Genomic DNA, 17,132 nt, shown 5'->3' with positions numbered 1-17,132 from the left:
TTAAGCTAGCCTAACACCTAACAACTTTGAAACTTTACAACACAGGAAAACACATCTATTCTGTTAAAAGGTTTCTGTGGGAAGATGACGCAACTTGCGTCATTTAAGAAAAAGGGGAGGGGGGGGGGGAAGTAGAAACAGCAAACCTACAAGCTCATACCTCCACGCATCAGCGATTCAGCGACGCGTTGTGAGCTTGTAGGTCTGCTATTTTCGGCGCGCTACACCGCCGTGCGACGAAGTAGAATTCTGGCGTCACATGTCACATGAGCTGGGGGCTGACGGTGTGTCACGTGAGTGCTCGTTTCAACAACATGGCTCCAAGCAGAACGGAACATAACATCATCGGCTGACTCGCCTCCCTGCCCCCCCTTCTGCCGTTGTTGACAACCTGCTGGACTGAATGGAGAAAGTACATGTTGTCCATTAGCATGTATTCATCAGTTCGCCAAGTGAATATGTTCCAAAACTCACCATGCATGAAGGCGGCGGCGAGCTGTTAGCTTATTAGCTGTCACGCTGCCAGTTAACAGCGAGCGGCCAAGAGGTGAGCTACCCTATCATAACAATGTAGGTTCACTAGTTAGTGTGTTTAGTACATGATTTACTTGGACGTTAATACTCTGTTGTTGGAGTTTAATTGGTTGCACTTTGTGTATCTGTATCTGGTCACCGCTGCAACGGTAACAACAACAAGAAAGAAAGAGAAAAGTTGTAATTCCCGTTCTCTATCTTGAAGTTTGTTATGTAGCGCAAGTTAGCTAACGTTAGCCTTTGTTGGTTTAGCTGAAGTTACTTCCTCTCAGTGGGAAACCCCTTGTGTAACCCAAATCTCGATCACCATTTTAGTTTCATATATAGTGAATGGCAAAAGCTGTACGTTATGCTTTATTTCTTTATAGCAGTCACTTTGTTTTTTTACTGCCATGAATGATTTGAAAATAAATTGAAATGCATGCAAGTTAACTCTTTAACATCTAAAATAACCACCCAAACGTCACTACAACGGTAAAAAAAGCGTATCACTTCCTACTTTCTAGCTGTTTCTAGATAAAAGTCGATAAAAGTGGTGGGCGCCAAGGCAAGGGAGTCATGTGAGCCTTAGCCATGGGTGCTAACCCTAACCCACTAAGAGAAGGACAATCAGTCATGTGTGCATTAAATAACATCACACAGCTCATTCATTCCAGTAACATGACTAAGTAGTCTTCTGCAGGAAATTATTAACCTCTTGTTAACAATTACATTCTTGCCTTTTCGCTGCTTAAATGGTTTTAAAACTTTCAAAGAAGAGATTAATTGTACTGCTTGCTTATTTCACATTTCTTTCCAAAATCTTTTCAGCTGTGCATCTGTCTCTACTTCCATGGAGGTGTAAAAGTCATCTTCTGTAGCAGAGAGCTGGAGATCAGCAGCTGGCCAGTGTGTGTCTAATTGGAAACTCACGATGGAGTGGCTAATGCTGGCAGTAGAGAAAGACTTGGGTATTGACCGGCGGCAGCTCGGTCCAGGTACCCGTTCCCAGGAGGTTGTTGCCCTGGTGCCTTCTCGCTGGGTGATGAATCTTAGGGACAGGAGGGTCATACGCTGTCCTCGCTTTGATGGCATCAGCGACAGTGAAATTCGCATCTACCTTCAGCGTTCCCAGACGAAGTTGCCCCCCGGCTGGACACGAGTGTGCATCCAGGGTGTCAGGAAAAGCAAGCTGAGCTTCAGGTTGGCCAGAGACGCATGCTACCCGGGGGAAGCTTCGTCCGCGTCACAACACTCTTTCGTGAAAACCATGCATTCTGTATCGCAGCATAACGTCAGGTACTGTTCATACATATCAGGTCAATAATTTGCTAGCATAATAATGTTCCTCAACTTTCATGCAAGGTTACATAATACACCTGGTTAAAGTGAAACTGAAGTTAAATCCTTGGGGTGCTTTTATTTAAAAAAGTCAAACCCAAATTTAAAACATTGCATGTTCACAAATATAATCACGATTGTCTTATATCCTAGTAACAAGTATTTACATTTTTAGGAAGGATTTCATTATGTCATGTAGACAGTTTATTCAAATGTGGTAATTCTATTTTGCTTTGAGAAGCTGGAATGAAGAACATCCCAATGCAAAGATTATGTAAAACATTGCTTGATTTGGGTTTACCTTCTTTTTCAGGAATCTCTGGCGTGAAGCACATTACAACCATGTGCAGCCGTATGCGGGGCCCACTGAACAGGTGCAAGTTGCCGCTATCGATGCCATGCGTCACGCACTGCAGAAGCTTTTCAATTTACCGTTCATCTCCACCGACAGAGTATCACCATCTCTTTCTCCTGCTAGGGAGAAAGAGAGAGACAGCCCTCACCAATCATCCTTTTGCAAATTCCAGACTAAACTCTGTCCCAACATTGTCCATGCAGAGTGTCTTATGGAGTCAGCAGAGCTGCTCTATGTGGTTCTACCTTACACTCAGTATTCACTCCATGACATTGTCTCCTACAGCCCAGCTAAGCTTGCCAACAGCCAAGCCAAAGTGCTGTTCATCCTCTATCAGTTACTAATAGCTTTGCAGGCATGTCAAGCTGCAGGGCTGTCTGCTGGAGAGCTCTCCCTGGGGGACATCGCAGTAGATGAGCAGCTCTGTAGCCGCCTTAGGCTCAGCCTGCACCACTATGAAGAACTGGGAGCAGAAATGGAGGCAGATGGCTCTGTTGCAGGCAGACACGTGCCAAAAAGCATCCCGGTGAGGGGCAGTCCATGTACAAGCCCTGACAACAAGAGCCTTTGCAAAGTCTGCTTTGATGAGCTCAAGGCTTTGGTACTAGATTGGGTCCATGGTCGAGTCAGTAACTTTCGCTACCTGATGGAACTGAACAGGTTAGCAGGGAGGCGAGAAGGGGACCCTAACTACAACCCAGTCCTTCCCTGGGTAGTGGACTTCACTGTGCCATTCGGAAGGTTCCGTGACCTCAGGAGGTCCAAGTTCAGACTTAACAAAGGAGACAAGCAGCTTGACTTCACGTATGAGATGACCAAAGAGGCTCTGGCAGCTGCAGGGGCAAACGGGGTGGGAGTAGGTGGTGTAGGTGGAGACTTGTCTGGCTCAGTAGGTGGTGGTGGTGTTGGACAGTCTGATCACCTCCATGTTCCTCATCATATATCGGATGTGCTCTCAGACATCACCTACTATGTCTACAAGGCCCGGCAGACACCCAAGTCAGTACTGTGTAGCCATGTGAGGTCTCAGTGGGAACCTAATGAATACCCTGCTACTATGGAGCGCATGCAGAGCTGGACACCTGACGAGTGCATTCCAGAGTTCTACACAGATCCTTCCATATTCCGCTCCATCCACCCTGACATGCCAGACCTGGATGTGCCACCATGGTGCAAGTCTTATGAGGAATTTATAGAGATGCACAGGCGGCTTCTAGAGAGCAGAGAAGTCTCCCAGTATTTGCATCACTGGATTGACCTCACCTTTGGCTATAAACTGTCAGGTAAAGAAGCTGTCAAGGCCAAGAATGTGTGCCTCCATCTAGTGGACAACCACACCCATCTTACTAGCTATGGGGTGGTTCAACTGTTTGACCAGCCCCACCCACCGCGCCTTGCTCCATATCAGTACGCCCCACCCGAACCCCCTCTCTTAGGTGTTGCTGATCTCAATGTGCCTTCTCTTCAAATCCCTCTTCTCCGCACCATGAGTGACGCTGTGGACGGAACTGTGCCAGAGTCCACAGGGTGTGAATCCAGTAGCTGGACCATGGTAGACAGAGATGAGGAGCTTGAGCAAGGTATGGAAGCTTTGGACTCACTAGCTTCTACTGGTGCATCCAGCTCTGCTCCCTCTTCAGTCCCACTGCCAAACATGAGCTTAGCCGGAGGGAAGACAGGAGAACACCCAGCAATTATTCTGTCCCATTCCTCAAGTCCATTTGCTAGTGAGGGTACAGGCAGTACCACAGGCAGCCTGGGCTCTGGCTTGCGTAGTGCCATGTCACAGAGGAGTGGTGCAATCAGTAAAAAGCACACAGAAGGGAGTGTATCTGCCACCAACTCAGAAGACTTCAAGATCACCTTGCCTGAAGGATTCAGCCCATTACAGCCATTGGAAGAGGTGGAGAAATTGAATAACTTCCTAGTGAAGTGTCTGTATGCTGACGTATGGAATCCCTCAGAGTCAAATAATGAAAAGGCACGAGGAATGATACACCCACAGTCCCTTCCCTCTCTTGCAGAGCTCTACCAAAGGGACATGCAGGCATTAGGTGTTCTTATTTCTGAGATATTCTTCTCTTCCAAGCTGCGAAGTTTGAAACCTGGTACTCCTCTGAGAGAGCGTTACCAGGCTGTGATGAAGCTCTGCTCTGTCAGCCTCCGGGATGTGCCGCCGTCTTTGCATCATGCTCTCGACACACTGCTTCGAATACAGAAGCACTCTGCAAAAGCACATACTGAACAAACAGATTTCCCTCATCTGCTTCTTTTCAAGTATGACCCCATCTACAAGGGCCTTCCTCCTCCAAACCCCCATCAGTTACTGGATCCCTATATTAGCCCCTTTCCCTTCCCTACATATTTCCCATCACTTCATCACTTCATCTTCTCTTACCATGCTAAGATGGAGACTACCTGCAGCCTCCAAGGAAGAGATGTGGTGTTTCACCTTTGGCAGCAGCTGGAGACACTGTTGCAGGGCAAAATCACGGCTGAGGGTCTGGAGATCCTCTTACCATTTGTCCTGACCCTCATGTTGGAAGAGCCAACCGCTGTCTATGCTGCCTGGTACCTGTTTGAGCCCATCTCTAAAGTACTGGGCCCCAGGAATGCCAACAAGTACTTGTTGAAGCCCCTGGTTAGCGTCTATGAGAACCCCCGGTGCCTGCGAGGGCGCTTCTATCTCTACACAGACTGCTTCGTCCTGCAACTCATTGTAAGGCTTGGCCTGCAGGCCTTCCTGTCCAGTCTCCTCCCCCACGTGCTACAGGTCATCACCGGCTTTGACAGCTGCATCTCAGGCACAGGAGGGGATGGCAAAGGAATGAGGGGTGGGACTTGCAACCTGGGAGAGGAGGAAGAAGAGGACTTCCAGTGTGGCGACGGGCGGTCGTCTTCCAGCTCTGTCAGTGGTAAAGTGGGAGGTAGCAGTGGAGGAAGTGGTGGAGTCGGGGCGGTGGCAGACACCGGGATGGTCGACTACTCTTCCGGCATTAGCTTCAATGACCAGGTTTTCCTTGCCGAAGGGGAGGACTTCCAAAATGGCTTCTACGTCAACAGTGGTGCAGGGGTGGCAACTGGCAAGCAGAGCCAGAACTCCACTGCCAGGGATCAGGACCAGGAGTCACTGAGTGTGGGAAAGCTCAGCGACAAGAGCAGCACCAGTGAGCTCTCCATAGGAGACGGAGACTCAACACGCGACCGGGCTAGTCTGAAGTCAGCTGACAGCAGCCAGGACCTCAAACAGGCCAGTGAAGGAGAGGACGGCGGAGATCTGGAAGAAGAGGAGATGACAGAGAGTAACGGAGGTAAAGAGCGAATGACAGACCACGGCGTGCCCAGCCTGGAGCTCACTCTCTCCGCTTGCACAGAGGACTCTGGCGCCACAATAGACACTCTGGAGGGTCAGTTTGTTAATGGGATGGCACTTGAAGAGACTGAGAAAGACATGGTGGGGGAAGAGGATGAAGAACATGATCCACTAGAAGACTCTGAGGAGAAAGAGCAAAAGATACTTCTTGGTGAGTAATGGACACATAACATGATTTTATTTTATGCTACTTCTCTACTGTGTAATATGTCTGTACTCATGTTATTTCTCCGCACAGACACAGTCTGTAAGACAGTTAGGTGGCTGTCTGCGAAGTTGGGACCAACAGTCACTTCTCGGTATGTGGCCAGAAATCTTCTCCGGCTGCTCACAACTTGCTATATCGGTGAGTAACCAGTTGACAGAGAATACAATAGTACCTCTGTTGCTTCCAAGATTAACAGACTTCCCACACCAACACTTTCTGAACAATAAGGCCATCACATGTTTAGCACCCACAATAGCAAATGACACTGATCGTCCCCTACATTGTCACTTCAAACGCATGCCCTTTCTTTTCAAGCTGCACGCACGTGCGCCTCACATACACATGCGTGCATGCACATGTGTGCATGTGCGTGCACGCACGCCGTCAAGATGTGTTGATGCGGCGGACCGGCGGTCAACACTTCGATCCCACTACCTGGCTGCTTGCTTTGCATAACAATACTCGGGCATGCCTCACCTGACACCTATAGTGTACGTCCTCACAGCACGACGTTCTCAGACTTCTCACCTAGTGTTCACTGCTGTGGTTAAGGCTAACGACGTGCTTAGCTGCACTAAAAGAGCTCGGACGATCAGGTAAAACTAAGCACATTACAACAAATGGGACTGATGCGCCTGGGGAACACACAGCGTTAGTGGAGTTCTAACACTATGGACCAGAAATAGGGGAACACCAGGACATACAAGGACAACAATTAAAATGCCTTTTTTTTTAATTAAACAATACAGAAGATACAGGTGATTCTGGTTGAGCGGCACGTATTCTGGCACAGTATTATACGGTCATACGACCGTTTCAGGGCTAGTGTAGTGTGTGTTGGTTTGGCGAGTCTATGTAAAGGTATTTTATATAAAACGTAATTTTGTATATATAAAAAAGGAAAATAAATTAATTGAAAATAAAACAAAAACAACAAATTAACAATATAACTAAATAAGAAATATAATTAGACTACATTAAAACAAGTTTTCCATCATGTGTGTTGAATACAGAACATGGCGTGCACGTGACGTCATGAAAATAGAGTTCCTCTACTTCTAAAATCCACATCACACCACTGGTCTTGGTGTAATGTTGTTCTGTGCTATGTGTTTTTCTGGAGAACAGACTGTGAGGATGAATATACTGTACCTGCGGGGACATTATTAATTCAATGCACTGTAACATTTAAGATAATAGTTTTCCAATGGATGTTTATTTGGAAATATTTTTTTGAAGCACTGTTTTAACTGTAATTTCCTCTTTCTCTGTCCCATCACTAGGACCTGACAAGCATCAGTTTGTGGCCCCCGCTTCTGATGAGAGCAGTCTGGAAAGTGTTGGGATGGGCAATGTGTATGAGAAGAAGCCAGTGGTAGGAGACCAGACCGCAGGGCCCGTATTGGACTGTCTCCTGTACATAGCGCACCTTTATGGAGAGCCTGTACTCACATACCAGTACCTGCCCTACATTGGCTATCTGGTAAAAATAAATAAACACAAATTCATCACTGTTATAGACATTTTTTGAAAACAGGTTGTAAATGACATTTTGTGGGAAATGACATTTTATTGGTAATTTATTATATGAGCGATAACATATTGCATATTCCTAGTTTTCTGCATAGACATTGTACTGTATATTCTTTCCCAGGTGTCTCCCCCATCATCCCAGCGTCTAAACACACGCAAGGAGGCAGGTTTGCTGGGGGCTGTGGTGCTCACTCAGAAGATCATTGTCTTTCTATCTGACTCCACTCTCATGGACATGCTAATGAAGATTAATCAGGATGTGCTGCTCCCACTGTTGGATCTTCTTACCTCACCACTAATGGGGTAAACATGCACTCTGACAGACATATTATGTCTATGAACAAATCATGATGTAGTCTACACTAGGGTACCCTGGAGGTGTACATACTGTAGTTTGCCAAATAACCTCAGTGTCCCACCAGCCAGACAATGCTTATTGATTATGTCTGGGGAAATCTATATAAAATCTATGGGATCGACCCATCTGTGACCTCCCGCTGCTGTAACTCTGTTGAGTAAAGTTAAGAGCCGGCTGAGAAGTGAGATGCGTACCTTTTTCTGGACATCGTATCAAAAATATAACGGTAGTCTTAGTCCTGGTATCTTAAAGATGTCTGTAGTTCTGACAACCTGCTCCAAATTTAACTTTGCTCCCGATCAGGAACACACCTCCTCCATGCACTTAATTAAGTTACAAATCTAACATGGAGGCACGTTCCCGAGACTGCCTTTAAATTATTGATACAATGGTGAGAAAAAGGTATGGCTATTCATTATTAGACAAGTCGTTCTTTAACTTTTAAGGGTCCATTTGTAACCCATTCATGAAGTACCGCCCTAAAGTCTTTGCATTGGTTCTGCAATACTGTTATTCTGAATAGTTTCCACAGCCCATTCATTGAATTTGATGTGACTAGACAGACATTTGAATAGGCAGAGATCTCTGATCTCCTGCTACATGAGAGTACTAAACTGCACCACATGGTCAGATTGAGTTGGAATCCAATATGTTTTGTGGCCTTGTATTGACTGTATTGTCACATGTCACAGAGTTACTTATTGTATACCTACACCAACAGACAGCGTCATTCCAATCGTTTTTGCAATCGCTTCATGGCTCAAATAAGACATATGACAAAACCTAGTTGTCATACCAACTTCTTCTAACTAGGGGTGGGCGATATGGTGATAATTATCGTTGAGACGATACAATGTCTCCACGATATGCCTTTTCAAAGGTATCGTATATATCATGATACAATTGAGGGAGCCTTATAAAAAATCCTGTTTAATCGTTAATACAGAGATTCATTGTAGAATTCAATTTAAACCTGCATTTTGGTCTAAATCAGTAGTTCTCAAACTTTAAAATGTCAAGGTCTCCACTTAACTCTGACAGTATACAAATGAAACCAAATGGACCCGTAAGGGTCCATTTGGTAAGGGTCCATTTGGTTTCATTTGTATGCTGTCAGAGTTACATACTAGATCTCCCAAAAGGAACCCAGAGAGTCTAGTTTTTGTCAAGTAACTTGAAAAATAACCATAAAAACCAACGTGAAAAAGAATCGTGATAAAATAGTGTATCGTGATACAGCGTGGGGAAATATCGTGATATTATATTTTTCCATATCGCCCACCCCTACTTCTAACCGTACAGTATATGAAATATATGCTGTTTTTGCATTTTTCTTTATACAGCATTACAGTCTTAGTTTTAAAGAGAAATCAAAATGTCCACTTCTAAGCTGTAACACACTGTGGTAAAATGGGGAAAATGTGTTGAACCCATCACTCATCATTGTCTTGCTGCTTGACTGTACTCAACTGTATCTAGCTTCCCCAGCGGAGTGCAGATGCGCACTGCAGTGTGTCTCAAGACGCTTAGTCTAATGGCACTCATCTGTCTGCGCATTGGCCGGGAGATGGTACAGCAGCACATGGCCGATACCCTGCGCCGGTTCTTCACTGTCTTCTCCCTGCTGCACTGTCTGCAGTCACAGGTGGGTACACAATGCATATTCTAAGTAGCAGGTAACGGCGTCAACTTGTTAGCCCAAGCATTTACTAGATACACTGATCATCTGAGATTTGGAATGGTAAAATATCAACTGATGACTGACTATTACTGATCGGGTAATATCACACTGAATGGCTTTCAGCTGGAGAATGCTCCTCATAGAGTGGTGGGAGAAATGACTGTGGTGGACGTGCACACTCCTGAGGGGTCTAATGTGACTTATGAGTTGGCGGTGTTGGAGGAACTGCAAACTGTTTTTAACCCTGAGATGGCCCATGCCTCCTACATCCCCTTCTATTGTCTCATAGGTAAGAACCGTCATATTCTATCAGCATCCTAATTGTCAGACAAACATCACACCCTCTGCTGAACCACCTTGCATTACAATTTTTAATTTTCCCCCATTGATTCATATGGCTGTTCTGCTGTGTCTTCTGTAGGCGACGCAGCGATCCGTAAACTGGTTCCTAACCACGAGCTTGTCTGGCGATTGGCCCAGTCCTACCATGACAGTGTTAGCGCAGGTAGCCCAGATGCCAACACCACGACAGGAACCAGGATGGATGTACCCATGGGCCTGTCCCCAGCCCTCGGGAGACGCGTGGGGCGCAGCCCCTTTCCTGCTCCCTCCACCTCCACTCACCTAGTATCAGACTCCCTTCCCGAGTCTGGCACTTTTGGAAGCCAGATGGTAGGGAACAGAATACAGGTGTCGCGTGACAGTGATGTCTGCGGTAGCCCTAACCTGGGCACGATTGACTCTTGGGGGCGTTCCCACCCCAGCCACACTGCCCCTACCATTACCTCTGCCTCCACATCCACAGGTCCAGGGTTCTCTACCTTCTCCTCATCCTGGGTGACAGGCCCCACTCCAGAAGACAGTGCCCTGAAGCAGGAGCTTCCTCGCTGCAGTCGTTCTCTTCAGGGCAACTGGTTGGCCTACTGGCAGTATGAAATCGGCCTGAACCAGCAGGACCCACATTTCCACTTCCACCAGATTCGGTTGCAGAGCTTCCTGGGTCACTCGGGCACTGCCAAGTGTCTCGCACCATTGGCAGGAGAAGACTACTTCTTGTCCGGCAGTAAAGACAAGACAGTGAAGCTGTGGCCTCTCTACAACCATGGGGATGGAACGCGAGAGGTGGAGCCCAGGTTGACTTACACTGACCATCGAAAGTCTGTGTTCTACGTTGGACAGCTCGAGGCGTCCCAGGAGGTGGTGAGCTGCGACGGAACGGTGCATCTGTGGGACCAGTACACCGGTGAGGGAGAGACTTTTTGCATACTTCTGCTAACTAGCACAAGTGTACAGCTCAGAGTTGATTAGATTACTTTTTAATGTTTTTATTCAATCTTTGTTTTTAAAACACAGACAACAAGCACAACACGCAAGACCATTTGGATAACGATAAACAACCGCATCCCTTCCTCCATCTCACAGAGAAAAACATGTAAAAAATAAATACATAAATATATATATATATATATATATATATATATATATATATATACAGTACATACACACATAAGACACCACCAGTATGAATCAGAGTTAATGAGTTAAAGTTTATGAAGGCAAAGTGAAAAGTTAAAGGCATTATAAACAACTGAACCAATATTACATCACACTAATCTACAACTGGTCTCCATATTTGAAAGAATTTTCACCAGGCTGCCAGACAGCTCAAATCACAGGTCTACATGTCAAATACCCACCAGCTCCCTCAACCGTGATTTGAATTTGGGGACAGAGTGCAGAGACCCATTTCCATAAGTCTCAACAGAACATGCATCTCTTCACACACTGCAATCCATACGCAATCCATACACACTACAGCTCTGCAGGTGCTGGGGCCCAGTCTCCTGTGGCAGAATGCCCAAATAAGGCAGTGTCTGCATCTGGGAGTTGATTTGATTGTTATCTTGATGAAAACTGCATTGATATCTGTTGCATGTATTGTAATCACATTCCTTTCTGCTCTTGTGCACAGGCAAGCAGATCCGCTCATATGAAGCCCTGGATGGGAAGAATCCCATTACAGCAGTAACCACCATGCCAGCTCCACACTGCAGTGTTGTCTTTGGCAGTGCAGATTCTGTTCTCCGCTTCATTGACCCTCGCAAACCAGGACTGCAGGTAAACTATTTCTCCTGGGATCAGTAAGCTTGAGGCTTCTTCCATATAACAGGGCAAGACTTCTCACATTTGTTCTTGCTAAAAGAAGAGAATTAGAGTTTTGATTTATAGGGGCAGTGCACCCATGCAAGTGCAGTTCTTTTTAACAGAGCATTTATGTATGTGTATGGCCGGCATCAGAGAAAACAAATGCTTCTAATTACTTAGCTGCAGTAGTTGCACCTACCTTCATTACTATTGTTTACTTTAATTCAGCAGCGCCGGCTGAATAAATGTCTACATTGTGTATAGTATTGGTAGGCAAACTGATTTCCCCAACATATACAAAGTCCTACATTCAACATAAGGGTAAGTCATTAAGCCATTGTCCTTGGTGGGAGACATAGTTTGTATTTAGTCAGCTTGCATAGCAATTCATGGGCCTGATTTGTGTTCATCAGACTATGTTAATCTATCCATAACAAAAAAGTACTTGAAAGAATTGTGTGTGTGAAATGTATTAGTTCTGGTTGTGTTTGATGTGCCTGCAATTAATCGGAATCAACATTCCATAGTTTTCATGTAAATCATTGTGGAATTCTCAGCTATGCCCTATAGTCAGTGCTGAAGTGACACAAGGTTCTTGCCCTTCATGTGTTTCCAGCACGAGTTTCGCCTGGCTTACAACAATGTAAGTGCCGGGCTGATTCGCTACCTGGCAGTGAGCCCTGGAGGACGTACGGTGGCTGCTGGCTTCTCCTCTGGTTTCATTGTCCTGCTAGACGCACGCACAGGCTTGGTTCTGAAGGGCTGGCCAGCTCATGAGGGAGATATCTTGCAAATGAAGGTGTGTGTGTGTGTGTGTGTGTGTGTGTGTGTGTGTGTGTGTGTGTGTGTGTGTGTGTGTGTGTGTGTGTGTGTGTGTGTGTGTGTGTGTGTGTGTGTGTGTGTGTGTGTGTGTGTGTGTGTGTGTGTGTGTGTGTGTGTGGTTCTTGATGTCCCCAGCAACAAACTTTATTGATGGTTAAACAATGTTTTTGTATACAGGAACGTTTAATTGGCTAATAAATATAGGAGGAAACACAGAAAACGGCTAAAACTGAGCACATTTATATGTATAAGGTATGCATGTAGGCACAGCCTGCATCCAACTTTCCCCATCTTCCTCCAAATCAAAGTACTCCCATATATATATATTTTTTGAACCGACACTCATTGGGTCTGTAGTTACATTCACTGCACACGGAAGTAAACCTACAATGTCGGGCTCCTGCTGACCAGCTCTGCATCACCCTTGTTAATGCTTAATTGGCACATTTTTAACATTTTATTAAGACATGATTTGTGGGTGCATATAAACGTCTCAAAAGTCAGAATATAAATAACGTACTGTGTATTTGAATTAATAGTTTAATGACTAGTAGTATTTAGTAAACGTTTAGTAGGGTTAGTACCGTTGGACTAACTCCGTCCCTTGTAATGGACCTTATTCACACCGTAGCCATCCTGGATCACATGACCACATGGGATGGCAACACATCTGAGCCTGCATTACAAATCATTGTAAACAATGGAGCGATGGTCCCAAAATATGAGTTATATTTTTTCCAATTTCTTTGACCAAATTGACAAATGGACAGATGACAATGTCAACACCCCCAAAATGATTCAAAAGAAGAGCCACAGTAACTGGATTGAATGATACATCCACAATATTGCAACATTAATGTGTACAGACTTGCTATCTGTGCAGTGCTTGCTCTGCTTCATATTAACTATTTGTTAACAACAAATAAAACAATGTTGGCATGGAAACATCAGCAACTACAAGTTGCTCATATCTACTTAGAGCACTGCACATACAGATACTGTAGCAAGTCTTGGTAGTGGTACACATTAATGTTACCTGATTTTGGCAAAACAAATTTTTGCCCTATTTGTGGAGATAAGTGACCTACGGTCGCTTATCTCCCGATTAGGGAGTCTTACTGGTGTTACCTTGAATATTGTGGATGTAACATTCAATCCAGTTACTGTGGCCCTTCTTTTGAATCCTTTTGGGGGTGTTGATCTTGTCATCTGCCCATTTGTCAATTTGTTCAAAGAAATTGGTTGAAAATAACTAATGTTTTGGGACCATCGCTCCATTGTTTACAATGATTGTAATGCAGGCTCAGATGTTTTGCCACCCCATGTGATCATGTGATCCAAGATCACCCTGCCAGCGGTTGTCATTCAAAGCGACGCCAGCCAATCACAGCGCGTATTTTCCGGGACTTATCGAAATGCGGCTCTCATTCGCTTTCATGCTGAGTGTGGGCCTAACATCATCAGCCTTGGTGCAGCCCACTGCAACTATATTGTACTTTTACCATTTCATCTATAAACGATATTATTGCACTATATACATTCAGGATTTGTATTTTGTAATATGTAAAAAAAAATCATAGTTTTTAGAACTTAACTTGACCTGAGGTCAATTAATTACACACATACAGGACTAGGGATGGAGCTAGTTAATTTTTATTGATAATGAGCACCTTGTCGATCCTGCTTATTGAGGCAGGCTTTTATCGAGCCCACTATTGAGCGTTTCTAATATTTTGTGGAAAGATGTGAGATGACAAATTCTAACTATCTTTTATTATTTACCAGTTGTTGTGACTGAGCTTATGTAACAAAAGTTAAACATATTTTACCTATCATTAAAACAACCATTCATTAATGTGCAATATGTGTTAAATGGCCTTATATATAGCCTTGATTGTTTAAACATGATGTCATGGGACGCTATGCTCGATAACAGGCTTGATAAGCCCAAAGCTTATTGATACCAGGTACTCAATACATTTGTTATCGAGTTTGTAACAGGATTGTGTTTCGATCTCCATCCCTATACAGGACTATTGCATAAAAGTCCTTCCGTCGTTACTGTGTTTATGGTCTGCTGAACACTATCATTTTCATCGTTTTTCAGGGAGGCAGATGGTGTGAAAATTAAAAGCATTAATTTAATCAACAGATTTTTAGCCAAGTGGCTCTAATTGACACCCCATAACAATTGATCGATCACATTTAAATGCAGAGCAGAAGACTGGTCAAAGTTGTACCCTGTAGAAACGTCAACATCACAAGAGCTGAGCAAACTTTATTTAACCCCAAATAGTGGGGTCAAGGATTGTGTCACTGGTTTTAAAGGCAGAGGTTTAGACAAATATGGACATAAGTTACTCAACAGAAGAAAAAAACATTCTCTTTGGCTTATAGCGAGGCCTGGCCCAGACATTCTTTTGTTTGCCAGGTCAGTGTTCACCATTAAGCATAAGATTTAGAAAACCTAGAGAAGCAGAAACTACTTTGTTATTTTGCTCCAATTTAATAATTTACTAATAAAGCGTAGGTTTTGCCTTTTTAAGACTTCAACGGTGTGTGAGCCGGTCCTTCCTGATTTCTGTAATGTTTTTCAGGCTGCAGAGGGAAACCTGGTCATCAGCTCTTCAACTGACTACACACTGACCGTGTGGAAAGATGTCGAACACAAGCCTTTCCGTGTGTACAAGTCACCCTCTGATCACATCCATGCCTTTGACCTCTATGGCCCAGAGATTGTGGCCGGAACAGTGGCCAACAAGATAGGGGTGTACTCCATGATTGATATCTCGGTAAGCCCGGCCAGCAGCACCAAGCTGAGTTCAGAGAACTTCCGTGGCACCCTCACCAGCCTAGCTGTCCTGCCCACCAAGAGACTGTTGCTCCTGGGCTCTGAGAATGGTGCCATCAGGTTATTAGCTTAGACCAACACAATGGTTCTCAGCTTCACTAAACAATTTACTGCTGACCTTAACAGTGTCTTGTTCATGATGGCTGGTAGCTGTGCTGCCTGTCAGTGAGATATTGATGCGCTTTCCACTGATGGAGCAAGGGGCCAAAACCTCTTAACATTTGTTTTAGTTATTATGCAGCGCTAGAGCTGTAGTTGAGTGAGCATCATGCCTAGAGAATCTTATTGCCCTGGCTATAGGCATTGACCAAAATAGTGAACACTATATTGACATTTATCATTGTACAGCAAATCATGTAACCTCCTTTTCTTTTAAGCATTTTACATATTGTAGATACTATAATATGGAAAATAAATTCTTATCTAGGCAAGGTCAATTATTTGTCTGTTGACAAGGTCAATTATTCTGTTCAGAAGAATCAAAGTAACCGCTCAGGAAGGTGGAACCAATCATGGTTCTAATTTAGTGTTTACACTTTCCAAATAGATGCATACAACACCAAAAAAAAGAAATGCAGTCACTTCATCATTAATTTCCCCTTGACATTAGTACATTCAATGCACTGACTAAACTATGCAGTATTTCTAGATTAAAACCTTTTTGTGTGTTTGTTTGTTTGCATTACTATTTTATTAGCACTATTTCAAGGTCAATTGTTTATTGATGAACAATAAAACTACAGCAGCTTGTCCATTTGATAGTCTTGTCGGAGCGAACATGCTTCAATTGACTTTGGATACTTATGTGAATAGAGATGCACAACCTTCATAGTACTGCACAATTATAACCTGAATTGTAATATTTTTTACTTATTCAGAATAAGATTATATGTTTTTACCACTTTAATTACTTGAAATTCCTTTTCCAGAGTCGTCTTCCTTTTGTAGTCTGAGCTGTAATATAATTCATTAGAAACCCATAGGCAGATGCTATTTTAATTGGGTATGCCAGTTTAAACTTAGTACATCAGTGTACTGATTACACAATCAAGCACCGGAACAGACAATGCCAAGACACAACAGACTATTCTATAACTTGATATAATCACATGATATCGTACAAGATACACAATACATGATATACTAGATGTTTTACTACATCAGTATGATGCAGAAATAAGTAATGAATCTCTAAAGAGTCATTTAAATGTGATTTCACTAGCTTCTGTATTGCCAATATATAGTAAGAAATGGAAACCAAATTAAAATGTATTGGCAATTATGTTTGACCTTGACAGGATTGCCAGACCACCAACTGTTGCCAAGAATTCAATAACGAACAAAGAATTCTCTGCTCTTGTTTCATCTTTATTATATACAGAAATTCTATGAATAATACCTCATTTTAATTATTTGCCTTAAGGCTAAACGGCTCTGGCATTTATACCCAGTTTTTTTATGTTTTCTGTGGCTTTTATAAATTCAAAGGTGAACTATGGCCAACAAGATTTTCAAAATAATTCAATAACACATTGCATCTTGATAATCAGTTTTACTTGATCCAATATCATTTGGAACAATGTAATGATGAAAAAATACATGAAAATGCTTATTTATTAACTGGTTTATTAAAATACTACATTTACATGGTTTGTGTATGTTCCAGCTTTTTTTAATGTACATTTCCTAAACCTCCAAACCTAATTAGAGCTCTAAGTGGACAAAGTCCACACTAACACATTCTCACTAGTCTATGCTGTCAGCTGATGCCATGTGATGTAGAGGACGCCTCTATACAGCTTCTGATGACTACCGTGAACATATTGTGTGTTCTCTCTGTGTCTTAACTAGCTAAACCTAGTATACTTTATTGGCCGTGGTCCCCCAGGGGTCTGTACTTGGCACCCTAATTCTCCTCTACACAAAATGTGTGCCTATTATATGCTCAGCAT

At 43.6% G+C, this 17,132-nt stretch overlaps 1 protein-coding gene across 1 annotated transcript; it reads left to right on the top strand.

The window, feature by feature from the left end:
- Nucleotides 1–337: 337 nt before the first annotated feature.
- On the top strand, nucleotides 338–16,797 carry wdr81 (WD repeat domain 81). The gene is made up of 12 exons (XM_080732375.1): nucleotides 338–547; nucleotides 1,345–1,812; nucleotides 2,168–5,733; nucleotides 5,821–5,928; nucleotides 7,074–7,273; nucleotides 7,445–7,626; nucleotides 9,161–9,326; nucleotides 9,486–9,651; nucleotides 9,784–10,605; nucleotides 11,335–11,480; nucleotides 12,124–12,306; nucleotides 14,927–16,797. Exons 2-12 carry the CDS (start codon nucleotides 1,448–1,450, stop codon nucleotides 15,251–15,253), a joined length of 6,231 nt encoding a protein of 2,076 aa, XP_080588501.1. The 5' UTR covers nucleotides 338–547; nucleotides 1,345–1,447; the 3' UTR covers nucleotides 15,254–16,797.
- Nucleotides 16,798–17,132: the final 335 nt, after the last annotated feature.

Source organism: Nannobrachium achirus (genome assembly GCF_963921795.1).
Source record: "Nannobrachium achirus genome assembly, chromosome: 8".
NCBI lineage: Eukaryota > Metazoa > Chordata > Actinopteri > Myctophiformes > Myctophidae > Nannobrachium > Nannobrachium achirus.
This window is presented reverse-complemented; position numbering and strand designations above follow the sequence as displayed.